This window comes from Octopus sinensis, unplaced genomic scaffold, assembly GCF_006345805.1.
Source record: "Octopus sinensis unplaced genomic scaffold, ASM634580v1 Contig13058, whole genome shotgun sequence".
Classification (NCBI taxonomy): Eukaryota; Metazoa; Mollusca; class Cephalopoda; order Octopoda; family Octopodidae; genus Octopus; species Octopus sinensis.
The window spans coordinates 6,847-27,070 of NW_021832840.1; the positions used below are offsets into that span (position 1 = coordinate 6,847).

A 20,224-nucleotide genomic window follows, 5' to 3' on the forward strand; every position below is an offset into this window, starting at 1 on the left:
CAGGATCGGTTTCACAAACGCGTTGTAAAGCCTGCATCTGATGCCAACTCCAAGTCCTTTGGCTCTTAGCCATCCTTTCTTCAGTTTCACCATTGCCGAATTCGCCAGTGTTTTCCTCCTTAGTACATCTTCAGCGTCTCCCAGTAGGGATCCAAGCTTATTAGTGTGTCTCCATCTTTCATGGGTAGTATCATCTTCTCTTTTGATTTCCGTAATCTCAGTTTTGTTCACATTTACGCTGAGGACCCATTTCCCAAGCTCCATAGCTGCATTTTCTAGTAAATGTTGGAGTGCGGTCACGTCCCGTGATACGAAATCCACATCATCGGCATAGGATGCCTCTTCTATGTCTCCCGTATAGCATTTACGGAGGTCGCGGAGTGCAGATTCAAGGTAGATGGTGAATAGTAAGGGGGAGAGGGAGTCACCCTGGGGTGTCCCAGTCGTTGTTTTGAAACTGCGGGAAGTTGCTCCTTCTGGCCTCACAGATAGTCTTGTGTTCGCAAGTAGTAGTCTGATTATCCTAACCGATGATTCATCCAGTATTTGCTCAAGCACATTCATCAGTTTCTGTCTGTTTATTGAGTCGAAGGCTCTGGAGAGATCTATTCCCAGCACGGTCGTTGTGCTCTTGAATCTTTGGTGCGTTGCGCAGCGCCATCTGTGGCTCCATACAATGTCTGCCGTTGACCTCCCATCTCGGAACCCACTTTGACTCGGTGATAGGTATTGATCCGCCACACCCTTTATTCGCCTTAGTGCGACGTTTGCCAGCACCTTGCGTATCGAATTCAGGAGTATTATCGGGCGGAGATTTTCTACTGGTTTTTTTGGTTTGTTCGGTTTTTGTATGGGTATTAGTAATCCATTTCCAAGTCCCAGATCGGTATTAGTTTCGAAAATTTCATTTAGGGTTTTTGCAATTGTGTCGCTGAGTTTTTTTGGCCCATATTCTAGGAGCTCGGGGCTTATGTTGTCCGGCCCAGCACTCTTGTTGTTCCTCAGTTTATTTATCGCTAGTTCCACCTCTTCCGCTGTGATTGGGATTTTTAACGCTTTTGCATCTCCCTGGAAACAGGGAAAGTTCGTGTTTTCTTTATTCACCAAGGTTTCGAAGTGTCGTGCGATCAGCTCTGCTTTTTCTTTCGGATTACCCACGAATTTTCCATCTTTTTCTTTAATGTGGAGGATGTTTTGTCCTTTCTTAGTAGTCCGCAGTAGTCGTAGGGCCGCATACATCCTTGAATTGTCTTTTAGGCATTCCACATCTTTTAGTAGGGATGTAATGATTTCTCGTGAGTATTTTCGGTTCATCTTTTGGATTTTGCATTTTAGTTCCCTTTGTTGGATGTTGTTATATGAGGCCATCCACCGCGAGGAATCCTTCCAAATCTTTGTCTAGCAGAATGAACCACTTCTGTGGCCCACTGAATCTTGTAGGAACTTTAAATTTGACAATGTAAAAAATTACTTTATAAGTTTTTATAAAAAATTCTATCCGACAATCAACTTGGTACGAGGAGACAGTATCAGGGTGCTAAAGAACAGGCCCTTATTAACCAATGCCTAAATAAAGAGTATGGAAATGGGCTATACTCTGCATGGATTGATATCAAGAAGGCTGTCGATTCTGTTGACCACGACTTTCTATTTCATGTGTTGGAGTGCTCTGGAATACCTTTATGGATTGTTAACTTTGTGAAAAGGACTGTACGAATGTGGACTGTAAAGCTCCATGTTGACGGAAGGAGAATTGGTTCTGTAAAGTTGAGCCGAGGGATTTTACAAGGAGACTCATTATCCCCGCAACTGTTTGTTATGGTGATGGACCCACTAAACAGGATTCTTAATGCCATGTTTCCAAAGGTTCAAATTAATCAACAGGACCCAAATATGTTGACCTATTCTACTAATCATTTGTTCTTCATTGACGACCTAAAGATATTCGCTCTTAAAGAAGATGTAGTAATTAAAATGATGGAAGCTGTTGATGGATTCTTTAAAACTGTTGGCTTGGAGATGAATTCAGAAAAGTCAGCATCAAATGTCAAATCTTTATCTTGTTGTGAGACTTTGGAAGGAGTCAAAGGATATCGCTACTTGGGTGTACTTGAAGATGCAGGAAGTAATGTTCTTAAGAGTAAAGTAATGGATTCTATCCTTGGAAATGTAAAGGAAAGGATAACCATGCTTTCAAAGACGAAATTAAATGCGGTAAATTTATTCCACGCTATAAATGAATATGCCATTTCTCTATATAATTATTACATCGGACTTATTAATATTGAACCTCATAAATTTGATTGTATTGACCGTCAAGTACGACAACTTCTTACGACTCTTAGACTCCATCTCAAACCTGCAAATAAAGAGAGGTTATATTTAAATCGGAAATCTCTTGGGAGAGGACTTGCTTCAGTCTCTTTCAGAAGTGAACTGATACTCTTCCAGTTCATGAAAAGTTTAGAAAGACAGTCGACAGTATGCTTACAAAGATCGGGAATCCTGCGTGTGATACAAACAAATAAATGGCATATGGCCACAATTGCAGGATTTCTCGCCTCCAAGTATGCAATTCTCGACATGGAGAATTTGGGTGTTGAGTTTATCAAAGATGCTCAAAGAAAATATTTGCTTAAGAACATCAATTGTAAAATGCTACATTCGGTTCTATTCAAATGCATGGACGAACAAAATGTTGATCTAGCCACATCCTTAGAGTGGTTATCTAAAGGAAATAATGGTCCACGGAGTGAAGCATTGTACTGTCTCTTGCAGGATAGGAATTTGTTCTTCACATCCATGGGATCTTTATGCAGTCACTGCAAAAAATGCAAGAAAACAATTGATCATTTGGCTACGCAGTGTGGGAAAATTTTAAACAGTGATTATCTGCGGAGACACAATGAAGTTGTAAAGTGCATTCACCTTCATTTGTGTCGAACCTACGGTATTAAGAGAGAAAGCAAATTAAAGACTCATTCTGTTCAGTCCATAATATCGACGCAGAATGTTGAAATCAGAGTCGATATGTCAATCATGACGGAATCTAAAGTTCAATCCAACAAACCAGATATCTTCGTGTATGACAAAACCAAACAAGAGATAACCTTAATCGAAGTTGGCATCACGTCACAAGATCGCCTCAAACAAGTCTAAATCGAGAAATTTCATAAATATGATCTGCTCGCAAACGAACTTTCGATACTTTATGATGCAAAGGTAAAGATTATCCCGGTTGTCTTGACGTGGGACGGTGTTGTTTCGAGATACTTCAAAAACTATATGGACAAATTATCGATCGAAAAAGCCACAAGAACTTATATTCAATCTGTTGTTTTAAAAAGGACTCTAGAAAGCATGTTAGTTGAACACAGACATGGAGTGAGAGTATCTGCCGAAGAATACGCCTCTGCTGCTTACCAGCTTGCAGAAGTGGCATGCTGCCGTGACACGCCGGTGAAAGATATGAGACAAATAGAAAATCTATCTGGCTGGGAGATGAAGAGTGAGGAGGAACTGGTTGCAAGCTCTTCTCCTAAAAGGAGGAGAGAGATTCCAATGATCGGGACTGAGAATCTAAATTAAATAGTCTAGCTTAAGTTAAATTTCTCAGGCTTTGCGCTATATCCAACTTTGTGGTTGCCCTACTAATGACACACCCGCCGCGCCCCTACAGAAAATGTGCGGGAACAAGGAAAGAACGTCAGGAAAATATGAGGACCGAGGAAATAACTTTTTTAGTAATTGTTTTTATTTCTATCACCAGATCTTTAGCGGATTTTGCACAATTAGCTTCAGAAAGTTCGACCAATATTTTGACTTCGTTTTTGTCAAGTAATGTTGGTAATCCAGATCCACCTTTTCTAAAAATGGTCCCTTCGGTAATGTATTTCCGAACAGCATAAAATACAGTGATTTTGAAAAAGCAAGGATATCAGAAATTCTTCTATAGGAAATATTTTCTTTATAGTAGAATATAATTTGTCCCTTAAAAATAGAATCCATTAGTATTTTATAAAATAAGTAAAAAAATGACTCTTAACTATAATAACGAGAAACAGAGGGACTTGAAGCGATTAAAAAAACGCATCCAGGAGAGGGTGGCACAAGCGAGATAACTTTACTAACGTTATTTTTCGGTTTGCTTATTAATAATAACAAAAATGACTATTTATTACATGTCCGGATTTTTTTACTAAAGGTGCAGATAGATTAAATAACCACAGCTTGAACAACGTCGACAAAAGGTTCTAAATGCCCAGGCTTTCGTTCGGTTCTAAAGTCCACTAATCTGGATCTTGCAGACGGCAAGCGTCTGGATGGAATGACGGTCTTTCCATTCAAAAAAGGAAAGAATCTTGTATTAGGCATAAGCTATACCGACAGATTTGCTCCAAGAGCTTGATTCAATCTGGTTCGTGTTCTGGCTTAAGGGGGGCAGGAGAAACCAAACGGAAAAGTACGCGTCCATTACTGAAACATAGAACTTTGTCCAGATTGCGGTGAAGATGAGAGGTGTGATTGAGCGGAATAGGAAGAGGATTCTGTCTATAATTATATAAAAGATATGAAAGAAAACGATTGACCATCGAAAATAACCTAGGTGTAGCAGAGAATATCCGAAGCATTTTTGGCAAGTAAATGGTTAGTATTGCGGGACAGCCAATGGCGAATTCGAATTTCTATATGTCGAAATGTGGAAAAAATGCCTCGAGTGGGGGTCGAACCCACGACCTTAGGATTATGAGACCTACGCGCTAACCACTGCGCCACCGAGGCTCTTTTTTCTTTACTAATTTTTTGTCCATGTGGTCTTGATCTTTTTTATTTTAAATTGTGTAAAAGCCATTTAATATTTTTGAATATCTGTTCGATTACGATTATAACGATTTTTTATACGCCTCTGTTATGTTTAACTTAAGTTCAATATCCTAATGACGGTGGTTAGAATATCCGTGACATACCAAGCCCCTGGGCCTACATAACTTGGGTTATTCTGTCAAATAGTAAGAGATTCTGACATTTTTGTAGAACTGCGCTAAAACCTATATTACAAATTTTTTGGTCTCCAAATTATTTACATCTAGCTTATCGAGTAAGCAAGCTTTCATATACCAAGATTCTACATTTGTCGCAGATTTTTCTCTGTTTTTTTTCAACCCAGCTAGGTCAAAAAACTATTCAAATTCGCTGAATAATAAGAATAAAACATTTTATTTTATTATAAAAAAATAAAAATTAATAAGAATAATAAGAAAAGAAGGAGAATCAGCTTGAGAATTGATACTGTATGGCATTTATTTTTGGTTAAAACTGATTTTTATCATCTGAAATATCCAGAGTTATCCACTTTCTGGTAATCACTAACATAATAATCGTGAAAAATCGATTTTTATAGAACAATAAAAAATAATCGACGGTAAAACAATTGGAATTTAGTGAAATAAGTGTCGGTTCAAAAATTTTACTAAAATAACAACTTTAAAATATAAAATAACAAATAATAAATAAGATGGCAATCAGATCATAATCGATATTATACATTGAAAAAGTCTCTCCTCTCCAGTTTAAGTTTTAAATCACTTTTCTGATCTCTTTCAAGAGTACCTTTGCCATCTCATCAAGAACACCACTCGTTTCAAACTCAAGTGGAACGAATTCCACACTGTACGGAAAGAGCCGTACTTCACTTGCTTATAAGAGTTAGACAGAAAACAGATATGTTCAAAGCGTCGCGACAAAAGGAGAATAATCAAAGAATTATCTGGTTATCAAAATAACAATTTTACAAAGAAAAATTTAATGTAATACACAGTAATATCAATTTTTTGTAGAATAAATATAAGATGAAAAAATCAACAATTTTTGTTAAAAATAAAAATAAAAGCTCCATATACCAATATAATATTAAATAAAAAATAATAAAAGTAGGACTAGCTAGCACGATGTTTAATTATTAATGCGGATCAAAACATAACAAAATAAAACCCCAAAACCAAAATTTAATATTTTCAAATTTGGTTACGGAAATTTGATAAAAATAATTAAATATTGTGCTATCAGATATATTCAAAATACAAATATTAAAAAGTATATGTGAGTTGATTCAAAATAGAATAGAAAATAATAACTAGCCGATATTTTGTTCATTAACCAAAAGTATTCAAATAAATTTATTACAAATACGTTCAGCCATTTAAAAATTATTTTATAAATTTAGAGCTTTTAGTAATAGTTAGCATTTTATAAAATGAAAAATTTTCTTGCTTTTTAAAATTTTTAATCCTCGATAAAATGTTTATTTGATTGATATATTCTTACACTGAAATTTCACTGTAACTAAAAATCTAAGCGAGTTAATTAACTCCAACTTCTCTAGGAAGCCAGCAGCTATAATGAAACGGGCAGCCAGCCTCAAGAAATCCCGAGGATCTCAGTCGGAAGATGAAGACGGCGGGTCTGGAAAGAGACAGAGTTAGCTGACGTCATAAACCACAGTTTGAAAGTTTGGAGTTTCATTCTGCTAATATGGCACTAATAATTTCATCCCATGGGATGAAAAATTATGAAAAACTTTGACTGCTAGTAGAGATGGTCAAAGGACATGATATGAGACAACTAGTGATAATCCAAAAACTTACATTTTGCAATTATAGGAATCCAAAACTTAAAAAAGCAAATGCTAATATTTTATACGACGCCTCCATTGGAGGCCCGGCCGATAGTGTTGTAAATGACCTAAACAATGTGGCTCCGATACTGGCTTCTATAGGCCTTACCGTGAACCCACAAAAATCAGAGATTTTCAATATTGGATACGACCATGCACTCTTTACTCTGGAAATCCAGCCCCTGTTCGACCTTCATCTCCCAGCCATACGCACCGTTCTGCCCGAAGAACTTACTCTTCTCGGTACGCCTCTATTCTCGTCCGGAATCCCATCTTTCCTCCGCGCTAAACTTCTTAATATGGAAAAATCATTCGACACTCTTAAATCCATCGACGCCCATGTGGCTTTCTTTCTACTGAAGAACTTTCTTGCCTTTCCTCGTTTGGAGTACGCACTTCGCACTTCTCCCTGTTTCCGATTCCCGGATGCAGTCGGAGAATTCGATTCGCTGCTCAGGAATACTCTCGTTCAAATCTCAAACGTACATTTTGACGAAATGGGCTGGAAACAGGCTATCCTGCCTATCAGGCACGGGGGTCTCGGATTCCAAGCCCCCTCTGTCCTCTCCTTGCCATGCTTTCTTTCTTCCTCTCACCGATGCATGCCTCTCGTAGTCCAGATCCTTCCTCCTCCCTCTGGATCGCTCACGGACTCAGAGCTTTCATACGGCACATTGTTGTGGACAGATTGCGGTCTAAATACTCCCGTTGACCTATGCCTTATCCGCGAGTGGACGGAGATCAGCAGCTCTCAGTCTTTCCGGTACTTACTGTCTCACGGAGACCAACACCGGCGTGCTTGTCTGTTGTCTGGAGCATCTCCACGGACTGGCGCCTGTAAGTCGAGGACATTGTATTGTTCATTTTAACCAAAATGCAGAAAATTTTTTTTTAATTTTTTTTGGGGGGAAGGTTTTAAGGACTTCATCATGTAAGTCGAGGACATTGTAGTTGTTCATTTTAACCAAAATGCAGAAAATTTTTTTTTAATTTTTTGGGGGGGAAGGTTTTAAGGACTTCATCATGTAAGTCGAGGACATTGTAGTTGTTCATTTTAACCAAAATGCAGAAAATTTTTTTTTAATTTTTTTGGGGGGAAGGTTTTAGGAGGACTTCATCTTGTAAGTCGAGGACATTGTAGTTGTTCATTTTAACCAAAATGCAGAAAATTTTTTTTTAATTTTTTTGGGGGGAAGGTTTTAAGGACTTCATCATGTAAGTCGAGGACATTGTAGTTGTTCATATTAACCAAAATGCAGAAAATTTTTTTTTAATTTTTTTGGGGGGAAGGTTTTAAGGACTTCATCATGTAAGTCGAGGACATTGTAGTTGTTCATTTTAACCAAAATGCAGAAAATTTTTTTTTAATTTTTTTGGGGGGAAGGTTTTAAGGACTTCATCATGTAAGTCGAGGACATTGTAGTTGTTCATTTTAACCAAAATGCAGAAAATTTTTTTTTAATTTTTTTTGGGGGGAAGGTTTTAAGGACTTCATCATGTAAGTCGAGGACATTGTAGTTGTTCATTTTAACCAAAATGCAGAAAATTTTTTTTTAATTTTTTTTGGGGGGAAGGTTTTAAGGACTTCATCATGTAAGTCGAGGACATTGTAGTTGTTCATTTTAACCAAAATGCAGAAATTTTTTTTAATTTTTTTTGGGGGGAAGGTTTTAAGGACTTCATCATGTAAGTCGAGGACATTGTAGTTGTTCATTTTAACCAAAATGCAGAAAATTTTTTTTTAATTTTTTTGGGGGGAAGGTTTTAAGGACTTCATCATGTAAGTCGAGGACATTGTAGTTGTTCATTTTAACCAAAATGCAGAAATTTTTTTTTTAATTTTTTTTGGGGGGAAGGTTTTAAGGACTTCATCATGTAAGTCGAGGACATTGTAGTTGTTCATTTTAACCAAAATGCAGAAAATTTTTTTTTAATTTTTTTGGGGGGAAGGTTTTAAGGACTTCATCATGTAAGTCGAGGACATTGTAGTTGTTCATTTTAACCAAAATGCAGAAATTTTTTTTTAATTTGTTTGGGGGGGAAGGTTTTAAGGACTTCATCATGTAAGTCGAGGACATTGTAGTTGTTCATTTTAACCAAAATGCAGAAAATTTTTTTTTAATTTTTTTGGGGGGAAGGTTTTAAGACTTCATCATGTAAGTCGAGGACATTGTAGTTTCATTTTAACCAAAATGCAGAAAATTTTTTTTTTATTTTTTTGGGGGGAAGTTTTAAGGACTTCATCATGTAAGTCGAGGACATTGTAGTTGTTCATTTTAACCAAAATGCAGAAAATTTTTTTTTAATTTGTTTGGGGGGGAAGGTTTTAAGGACTTCATCATGTAAGTCGAGGACATTGTAGTTGTTCATTTTAACCAAAATGCAGAAAATTTTTTTTAATTTTTTGGGGGGAAGGTTTTAAGGACCTCATCATGTAAGTCGAGGACATCGTATTGCCAATTTGAAGTTGGTGTGCACACACAGACAGACAGACAGACAGACAGACACACACCATACCATTTTATTATTAAGATATGGTGAAGATGGAGAAGCAGACTTTTCAAAAATAGAATTTTTAAAATATATTCACAATGAAATAAATGGATATAATCTTAATGAAACAGGGATTTTTATTTAAACTACGGGAAACGAAAGTTATGTTTTGAATACAACTAACAACGTATTGGAAGCAACCTCCAGATAAGAGGGGAACCTAATAATTTCTCACCTGGAAAATCTGTGTGTTGCAAACGACCCCAGAATGAACACTCGAACCCCTTACAACGAGAAAAATTCACTCACTTCACCCGATATTACTATTGCTCACCACGACTGGCACCTCCTGTTCATTGGTCCGTTAATTTTGACTTGGGGAGCGATCACAACCGTATTCTTATCAAAATCAATTGCACCCCGGCGACCCGGTCAAAACATGCAATATTTCACGATTACGCTAATGATATAAAAAATATGTTGATTCATCCCTATGGAACTTTCATCCTCAGGATTTCAACTCCCTCGACACGGCAGTCAACTACTTTAACAAAGTTATTCTAAAGGGGAGAGATCTATTTGTAAAGAAAGAAGTCCTGAAACTCACGAAAAGAAAATACGACGCTAAAACAGTCAAACTAATAAAAGAAAGAAATCGCCTCAAACACAGTACACATCTGACGAACTTACAACAAGAAGGATTCGGGAATTGAACATGGAGATCGCAGAAGTGCGAGACGAGTGCAAAAAAAAATTGGACACGATTTCCCGAGGATGAACAAAAAGTGCTCACTCTCGAAAATGTGGAAGATGCTGCGTAACATTAAAAACGCCGACAGTACAAACGAGGATGACAACAATCACCAACTAGACTAAACACCTTTATGAAACATTGCGTGAAGATAAGTCACAAGCCTTATAAAAAACGAAATCCTCTTCAATTATTAAGGGCAAACCGAAAAGGGAGCATACAGCCACTGTCCCTTTTATGCGTCCAGGCACGAATTCTAGAGAGAATGGTGATGACTTTGATTCGCCCCCTCCTCCTAGAAGTCAGTTTCCATTGAAAATTGTACGATTGGGATGCAATTAACCTGATTAATAAAATTGTCCTTATTAATTCTCATCTTGATTTAGCCAAATAGAAAAAGTCCTTATGTGTGACGGTTATAAAAATATTTGTCAAAATTACGCACTTAAATAATTTTTTACATATGAAATGAGACAAAGTTTCTAATTAATCGAACATAGGACAAAACTGGCTCGCAGGATTGAGAGACAACGAAGAGTGCACAAACGGCCAATTTTTGTCGAAATTGATATAAAAATTGTCAAATTAAACTGAAAATGGTATAGAATTTAACATATTAATTGAAAAATACTATTTTTTCGGAAGGAAATATGTGAAATCAATAAATATCGATTAAACTCAATAACTTTTTTTTTGTAAAGCAGAAAAAGTATCCCACAGGCTGCGTCCCATACGAGGCCTTTTCCGCCCTCAAAAGAAAAAAGTGTCATCCCGTCAGGACGTTTCCCCGTCACCGCAGTCAAAACCCGGTGGTTCGAGGACCGAAGGAAATTCCGCCGAGTCGAGGGCCCTCCGTATGATGTCATTCATAGCAGAGTGCCTCGGAATTAAAAAAATTGAATATGATAAATTTTATTACAAAGCCAATAAACTAAATTACAAATTATTAAAAGTATGGAGTGTAGAAATCTTGTTCTGTTAGAGCTTTGTCATTAATTGTAGAACCATGTTAGTTTTCGAGGGGAAACAGAATATCATCTAATTCCTTTGAACACTGAACGAACCAATTTGAGTATTCTGTATAATTGTAGCCATATGAAGTATAATGATTCGGAAAATACATATTCGGTTGATAATATGAGTAGTACGAATCCTCAAATGGCACATAAGACTGACAGATTTGTGGCTGGATTTTGTCTTTCTGAATTGTGTATTGGGGATACGATATATTGGGGATGGTTATCTCTTTAGTCTGCTCCGGTGACTTATGTGTTCGGATTTGTTCTGTTTTTTGATTTAGGAACATGTAGGTATTTCTTGAATGAGGTACTTTTTAAGAATTTTTGGATATTTGTAGTATGTTCTGAGAGCCCTCAAAAGTTTTTGTTCGTTCATGGAAGGGTTTGTTTTACATTGTCCCCACCAATATGCCAGCAAATCTCCATCGGTGATCACAAATATTCCATAGATTTATTTTCCATTCAATTGCTTTGTTTTCAGTTTTAAAAGGTTGATAATAAATTTCCAAAGTATTATCGTTTTACAACCCATTTCTGATTCTGAATTGTTGCGTATTACAGATACCTGGTTTTAAACGTTCTAGCGTTAGGTACTTCCGTTTTTTTTTACTTCCTTTTTTGAACTTTTTTTCATTCGCAAATATACTTAACACTTACAAGCGATTATTATTTTAAGAAGGGCTCTCAATCGTGTGCGATAATGAGTTCACCACTGTTTATTTGCAATAAAAACCTGGTAGACCGTTACAGTAAAAATACGACTAATAAATTTAAGAAAGAATATAATTGGATTGTTTGGTTATCCTCTATAAAAGCGAAATGGGAGATTGACAGGTGCTGATTTGAGAAACCAAGTTTTCAAACGCCTTGTCTCAAATAAATAAGATGGTGATTAAAAAAATAATAAAAAAGCAGCAATCCAAACAGTAAATAATAGAATAAAACACTGAGAAATCACCACAGATTAATTTCAAAAGTCTCGTCGTTATCGAGCAGTCCCGGAACGTTAGAATGTGCCATTTTTTATTCTCGTATGCTCTTTCATCTGTTCAGAAAACTTCTCCAAATAGAGATCCTGAACCAGAGAAGAGGAGGATGAACGGGAGACGTGGAGAACACAATTGATCCAATTCCTAACTCGCTTTTGTCAAAAACTTATCTAGTAGAGGGTTAGGGAGTTGTGTGTCCTTAATTAAGGTAAAGTGATAAAAGTAAAAAATCACAAAGAAATGTACAGTCAGTCCAAATTTGTTAATGTAGGTGACCATAAAACTTTCGAATTGTCCTCAAAAATGGCATTAGTCAACCTAGGTATCAAACAGCAAGGTAATTAATTTTTACTTTCTTCTAGGTTTGAGACATAGCTACTCCCAATAACCGTCAGAAAAGAACGACTTGAGTTAAAGGAACAGAAGAACACCATTGTCCAAAACATATCCAATGGAAAAAAGAAACTCCAAGAATTTGAAGATAAAATTTTGATGTTGTCCGAATAATATACAAATAGGCTCTCAAATGAAACTGAAAGATCTATATTGGATGACGAAAACCTTATGGAGACTCTTAAATCTATCGAAGTGACTAACCAACTCAACGTAGCCCAACAGACCGAAGAAAAATCGATGCCATCAGAGAGGTAAAGTTCCAGCTCTATACTTAAACGTCACTAAATGGGTTATTTAGAGTGCGCACAAGGAGGTTCAATTTTATTTTTTATTGTGAATGAACAGGGTAAGGTAAATGAGATGTATAAATATTGGATGGAATGTTATATTAAGATTTTCAAGTATTCTATAGAGAAAAGTTTCAGATCCTCAAAGCTTGACAAAATGCAGGTGAGTGTGACAATGCCCGCAATGACTTACAGAAAATGCTGATTATACGGCCAATCCGTCCGGACCGCGTCCCAATATGTGTGGCGTCGTTTGTAACGAATAATTTTGGGTCGAAGTACGTCAAGCCTCCTCTTCTTAACATACAAGACGTTTTCATCGAATCTCATCCACAAACTCTTTTAATTTTCATCTTTTCTCCCGGAGTTATTGGTCGTGTTTGAATAACTCACTAATCTAGTACCCGACTCAGGCAATCTTATAGATCGCCATAAAATAAAACATGGCAAAAAGTTTCCCTTTCTCTAGTACAAGGACAGTCCTCCATTGCCAACAGAATGATCTGAGACGACATTAGAGAAGTTAGGTAAATTCTATAATTAAAGGAGCACTGGATATTCCTGCCCAATTGACACTTATTACTTTGTTGAATGCAAAATTGGCCACTTTTATTTTAAGTCTTCAAAGTCTCCACCAACAACGAAGACTGGTCTGACTTTTCCTACCAACATGACAGTTAAAGTTAGTTAATAGCACTTCCGCGTTGCCATAAGCATAAAAATGAAAAAATTTCAGACCTCCATTTTCAGGGAAACCTCCATTTTTGGGGCAATTTTTCAAAATTGATGCCCCAAATGGAGGTTATACTGTATCTAATTGTAAAAAAATGTCGATATTATTCATCGCAGAGAAGCAATTATGCCATTTCAGTCGCTGTGCTCGCGGAAACTACTTTTCAATACGCAGCCCTAAGTTGTTGAGCTGACCCGTAACAATAAAAAATAGTAATTTATAAAATCAGCATTATTTTTGACTCATTCAAATTGATGTAAGGTTTAATTTTAACTTTATGAAATATAATTCAAAATAAAAAGGTTATTTGATTAGTTTGGCTATTGGCGGATACACTATAGCTAGAGATTCTCCTTCAGCTAAATTCCTGTGTTATTTGTAACAAAATTCTGTTTTATAATATTTTTAATAATATTAATGTTAAAAAATAAGCAATATTTGCTGGTTAACGTATAAAATCGAATAAAATATTAATTTTTAAATAATTAGTTCATTTAGGGTGCCACAAAATGTCATGCGGCATGCCAATTTTACGTCACTAAAACATATTTTAACTTTTTTTCAAAAGCCATCTCGTCATCAGACCGTAAAATAACTTATTTTTATAGCTAAATAGAGTTTTCAGAATGAACGGAGAGTTGGAAAATTGGCGTTCTGAGTCTCAGAGATTAATGCACTTGTTAATATTCTTTCGTAATTATAATTGATTTCATAATTTTTCTTTCCTTTTTAAAATCTCAAAAAATGCTTTAGTTTCTAATTTTTTAGTATTTTTGATTTTACTGTAAAGTCTTGTCTATTAGGGTAACTTCAAAGGATCCGTTTATAACAGCTTGATTTCTTCTTTCCTCGTATTCTTTTTTGACATTTTCCAAAATCTTACTAAGCGACAGATTTTTATGTTTATTTTTTTATTTAATTTGATTGATTTTTGTAAAACAGTTTACTATCTGTATTATATGATCGAATAATGTCAATTTTTTTCTTTTGTGTTTGTAATTTTTTAACTAATTAGTTTTGTTCGTAACTGATATCAATAACTGATATCAACTGATATCAATTACTGTCATAAATTTTTGTCAATAATTTTATTCTCAGACATATTGATATTAATGTGGTCTATTCCAGTGATTCTCAAGTTTGCGGCCTTGGATTCAATTGTGGCCCCTTGGTAAACTCTTAGTTTTTCTCTTTTAATATAAATAAATTTAATTTTAATTAAGAATGTTTACTTTTCAATTTTTCATTAATGAAATGACCATTAAAATTTCAGATGGTGTTTGGTAAAAACTTTATCCCAACAATTGATAATAGTCGCTTTTTTCATAAATTTTTATTTTTTGGATTTAGATGTAATTGTTAGTGGTTATTTGAGTAGTTTTACTATCATTTTTCACGCAACTTATAAATGAGACTAATACCGTTTTGCATAAAGATGACTTACACCAACTACCTCTTTGGCTTATTGACAAATTTCTCTAACCATTTTGGGGGGAATTTGGATTTGATATTAAGAATGTCTCCTCAGAGAAATATGAGTTTTAATTCATTTTCGCTATTATGTAACATCTATCAAGATCTGATTTTTTAGGAATATAAAAACTGTAAAAAGTAAAAATAAAATTTTGAACACTGAAAATGAGGGTATTTTAAAGCAAGGAAAATAATTTTTATCTTAGCTTGTTACAAAAATACTCATATCTAACTAGTAAAAGATCCCTCAATAAAATTAATATATCAGTCCACTTTATAGTCAAATACATTGTCATACAAACATATAAAATGTACATGTATCAAACGCAAGTATCACATTTTGACTTGTTAGAATATGACTTGCTTTTTGATGGAATCGCCCCCGGAGAAGTAACTTCAACAATCATTTCATCCCCCGTCAGTGAAGTACCACAACTATTCTCAACAATATCTCCCGTCTTCTGCCTCTTGGCCGAACTCTCATCAGGAGGCTACAGTCACGCCAACAACCTTACCATCCAGTGAAGACACTCCTCATGAACCATCACATCCTCAACCACTCTATTCTCCCAGTCCAACGACAACATTGTCCTTTCTAATAAACCACCTAGACTGACTACTTTTCATCATGAATAGTGAGGATCCCTAGATTCTGCAACGTGGCTGCAATGTCGTGTGTTGACATTCCTAAATCGTCACTCAACACTGGCAATAAAATCTGGTTGTACCCTTAATCGTGATCGACTTTGAATCAGCTAGAGAAAGTCTTCTAATCACACTTGACTTCCAATATGCCATATAAGCAGCCCGCCCGTGTTCAGTAAGTGGTTTCTCTGGGGAGCCAGTCTTCCCTTCTCTCCGTGACAGAGCATAGCTCAATTCGATCAAAAAACGTCCAAATCCACGACGTTGAAAAACCGGGAGAACCATGATACATGATAAATTATAGTTATGTCCGCTGTTCTTTTCTTTCGAGAAATACCCCACAAAGTCCCCTTCGACGGAAGCACTCTGAGGGCGAAGAATCATCACGTAGAACATGAAAGGTTCAACATCGTAATAAAGAGTTTTGTGCAGCAAAAACAAGCGTGACAACAAACAGAGATTTTGGCAGTAAATTTTGTCATTGTTTCCATCAACTTCAAACACTGCAATATTTCCGTGACGGTAAATCTCATTTCCAGGCGGGAAAGTCATTTGACACACAGCCTGACAGTCAAAATTAGTCAATAACCTCATGTCTTGCTAAAATTTTTGCGGTCTTCATATAAACGAGACACTTTGAACACAAAAATAACCGCGAAAGGCTATTCCGTGATCTTAGAGTAGTACCTGGAGAACTCCTGGGGATACGGAGAAGAGTGCCAGGCTGGAATTTCATGAGGACCAATAATAATTCGGGGAGTGGAAGCTTCTGACTTGGAAGGCTCATCTTCGTCCAAATTGGAATTTTCCGTAAAAACAGTATCGAGTGAAGAGAGGTGTGCCATCTTGAATATCTCACGGTCTTCCGCGGTGATGTACTCCGGCTGCCCTGTCATCATGAGGGTTGTCTCAATCACTGCAGTAATCTCAAGACCAAAACAACCACTGGAGTCATTTTTTGTATTCCGACGGGATTTGATTTTTTGAGGACATTTCCCACATCTCCAAGTCTCAATTTGCTCGCTAAACTCAGGCACATTGACAGAGCACTCAGAATGGTCTACCAACATTATAAACAAGAGAAACATATCATCCCACAGTCAGTGCACTGAAGAACTAGGCTGTTGGAGGAAGGGTTGATCAAATCCTTACAGACGGGACAGATCAAAGGAATTTAACATTCTTAAACTAAAGAGGATTGAAATACCTTAACGTTGTAGGTCATGTACTGATAAGTGGGTATTTCTGTGACTAACTAAGTGGTTTAATCAAAGAAGACTACTTTAACGTGTTTGTCTGGCAACATAATTATGAGATTCTGAGAGACGGCCTGGGCAATTGCCTCGTCTAAATATTTTTCCAAAGTCGCGTTTTTTGGGAGTGATATGTCATAAGTGAGGGTGATGTGTTGGAGGATTGTTGAAACTGAAATTAACGGGAAATTTGGGAAATTGAGTTCTTGAATAAACTCGGGGACCAGAGGAGTCAAGTCAGTCACACAAGATATATTTATTTTCCGTTTTTTCCGATTTCGTAATACTTCTGAAGTAATAAAAACGAATCGGCCATTGACTATTAAACGAGAAACTTTTCCGATTCTTATTGATTTCATTAAAAGAAAGTAAAAATCAGATATTTTCAACTGCGTATTTAGTTAACAAAATGTACGTTTTTGTTTATAGAGGTGACCTTTTGGGATAGTCGGTAGAACTCCGGGAGACGATTTATTTTTACTAGTGAGTTTATGGAATCCAAAATGACGTCCATTGGCCAAGAATCAAATATTGCTCATTTACCACAAGAATTGGATAATAAAATACAATTATATATAATACAAATAATTATATTTTTTAATATATAGTTTCTGATTTTTATAATATTAAGTAAATTCTTATTATAAAATACAAGCATAAATTATGTACTAAAGAATTGAAAAAATGATAAATTGGGAATGAAATTATCAGTCATGTGAGGATCCTAAGCAGCCTACGATTATTTCAAGTCTACCAAAAAGAGCTGGATAGCTCATGTAGGCACCTATGCTAGTCGATGCTTAGACATCTCGAAGGCTCTCGACAGCGTTTGACACCGAGACCTGCTGGAAAGGATCCAACTCTGTAAACCACCGGAAGAGGTCTTTTTGTGGTACAGTGCTTCCTCTCAAACCGTTGCTCTTTCGTTTCCGAATCGGGCTATCGCTCCAGGAACATCAAACTCCTCAGGGGGGTGCTGCAAAGGTCCTACCTCAGTCTACTTTTCTTCAATTTGGTTATGAGCAATTGCCCTTTTCCCCCGACCCCCGGACAACTTTGGTTTTATATGACGTCCTCGTCCTAGACATCTCAAAGGACGCGAAGACTTCAGAAAGAAGGCTTGCCAACTACATTGAGATGATAAAGAAGTGGTGCGCCAATAAGCGGCTCTCGCTAGGAATGAACCGCTTACCTCTGAATCAACACGAAAAAGTCGCCAGATCAAAGTCCCGGGCCCTTAGCTGAAATTGACCGCCCCAGCTGCATATGTTATTTGGAGCTTACAATTGACGCTAATCCGGGTTAGTGTCTGCGTGTCAAGGAAAAGAGAGCGAAAGCCATCGGCTCCTATGAAGAATGCATCTGGACCCAAGGACTTTCCTCTTCATGTTCCACGCAACCATCCTAGCTTGCTGTAGAAAATGGGAGCGTGGTTCTACTCGAAATATTTCGAGAAAATTAACAGGAAATGCAAAAAAATCCGACGCTATACGCTGAAGCTAGCTTACAGACTTGACCCACGAGGCCCGGTCCCAAGCTGGGCGGAGACCAAGTCCTCGGAGATACGGCAGGTCATTGAGAAATCTATCCAGTCTTTCCGGAAACGATCTCAAGTGACCGACCTATTGAGACCGGTAACCGCCTAGCCTGCTCCAGACAGCAAATAAACGTTTCCTCTGAAGAGTTCAACTGACTAGAGCAGCCGTCTCGTTGTATCAGACGTCAAAAATTTCTGTCACTGTTTCTGTTTTTTTACAATAAATTGGATTACTTTACTTAATAGTCGATGAATTATAAATTGTTTTACGATATGTTCCAAGTAGGTAATAAAGTGAATTACATCAAATTTTTTTTATCTCATACAGTCAACACTCTTCATAGTGAAACCGTTCTATAGTGAACAGGCCCTATTAAAGCAATCTACAATAACAAATATTAGTAATTCTCATTATTCAGAATGTACATATGTTTATTTAAATATTTTGGTGTTCACTATTAAAGAATAGTGGACGTCAAATTTTTGTGAACATAAAAATATTAAATTTAATATTTTTACATATTATTATTTACTCCACATCCGCAACAACAAGAAAGTTACAATCTCCTCGGCGTTTGTCCCACACCCTGTAAGATTTTGTCTGTTAGACACCTCCACGCTTTTCTTGAGATTGCGATTTTTCGGAGGCTGTCTAGATCGTCTGTATTTTCTAGTAGCAATCCGACATGCTTAAGGTCGTTATTTAAGATTAGTGGTGGTGTTGTCCTTGGCCTGCCTCGAGAAATACCAGAGCATTGAAAGTATGTTTCCATGATGTCATTGGGAGGAACTAAGAAATCCATCCGTAGTATGTGGCCGAAGAGTCCCCATCGGCTCTTAGTGATAATTGCATTGAATTGTTCTGTTCTAAAAACGGAGTATAAGTCTTAGTTCTTGATCTTCACTGGATAGTGTATTTTCAATAATGATCTGAGTTGTTTTCTGTGAAAAGCATCGAGATTTTCTACAAATTTCTGGTTCAGTCCCCCATGTTCCTAAGTTGTATAGTAAAATGGGCAGGATGAAAGCATTTTACAAACGTACTTTTACGGGATTTGTGAGATGGGTGTAGCTTAGCCATATCGATTTAAGCCTCTTCAGTGGTAACAGTATCTTTCTTCGTTGGACATCTTCCCAATCACCAAGCAGTGGCCCGATTTTTCTTGATCCCCTCCATATCTCGTCAGTAACTTTACTTTCTCGTTTAACTGCAATGAACTCAGTCTTTTGTTCGTTCATTTTCAAAAACCACTTTCCAGATACTTCAGGAGCGTAGTCAAGTGCAATTCTGATATCATTCATTTCTTCTAAAACAAATTCTATGTCGTCCGCATATATTAATTCTATGATACTGGTTGGGCAAATTTTAGCTCTCAGATCACAAAGAAGAGCTCCCAGATAGATGAAGAATAAGATCGGAGATAAGGAGTCACCTTGTGAAGTGCCAATGTGTTTTTTGAATTTACGAGAGTGCTCCGAGCCAACCCACACTTCCAGATCAGCGTATAACTGATGAGCGAGTGAGTTTGGTGAGTATTTTAAAAGTTCTCCATTCATACCATCAGTACCCGGACTCCTATTATTCTTCAATTACCGCAGAGCAGTTTGTATCTCAGTGATGGTGTTTGGAACAGTTAAGCTTCTAGGATCGTCAACAAACTGAAATCTGTGTTCATCGTCAGTTCTGAAGAGGTACTCGAAGTAAGTAGCAATTTTGTCGGCCATCTCTTTTTTATCAAGCAGATTAGATTTTCATCGATATTTCAGAAAAAATATTCACGAAAAAAATATACTTTAAAAATAGATTCTATTCTAAGAAATTGTGAAGACTTACCGGCAGCAAAAAACGTACAAAAACTACTATTTCCGATGCTCGATGCAAAGTTGAATGAATGTATTTGATTAAATGAAAATGTATTAATCTTCTAAGCAAAACACCAATTTAGTTATAAATAATTTCCTATAAATAAAGTGT

The 20,224-nt window shown here is 36.6% G+C and overlaps 1 protein-coding gene and 1 non-coding gene across 2 annotated transcripts; both read right to left on the reverse strand.

Annotated features, from left to right (window-relative positions):
- Window positions 1–4,709: 4,709 nt before the first annotated feature.
- Window positions 4,710–4,782, reverse strand: Trnam-cau. The gene has a single exon. It is a non-coding gene; the product is annotated as a tRNA-Met (tRNA).
- A 10,731-nt stretch (window positions 4,783–15,513) lies between these two features.
- LOC115229565 (histone acetyltransferase esa1-like) lies at window positions 15,514–16,053 on the reverse strand. Its single transcript, XM_029799897.1, has one exon. The coding sequence runs from the start codon at window positions 16,051–16,053 to the stop codon at window positions 15,514–15,516; it is 540 nt and encodes a 179-aa protein (XP_029655757.1).
- Window positions 16,054–20,224: the final 4,171 nt, after the last annotated feature.

Coding starts and splice junctions, on each gene's coding strand:
- LOC115229565 (XM_029799897.1), bottom strand. CDS start 16,053: ATGAGGTTATTGACTAATTTTGACTGTCAGGCTGTGTGTCAAATGACT.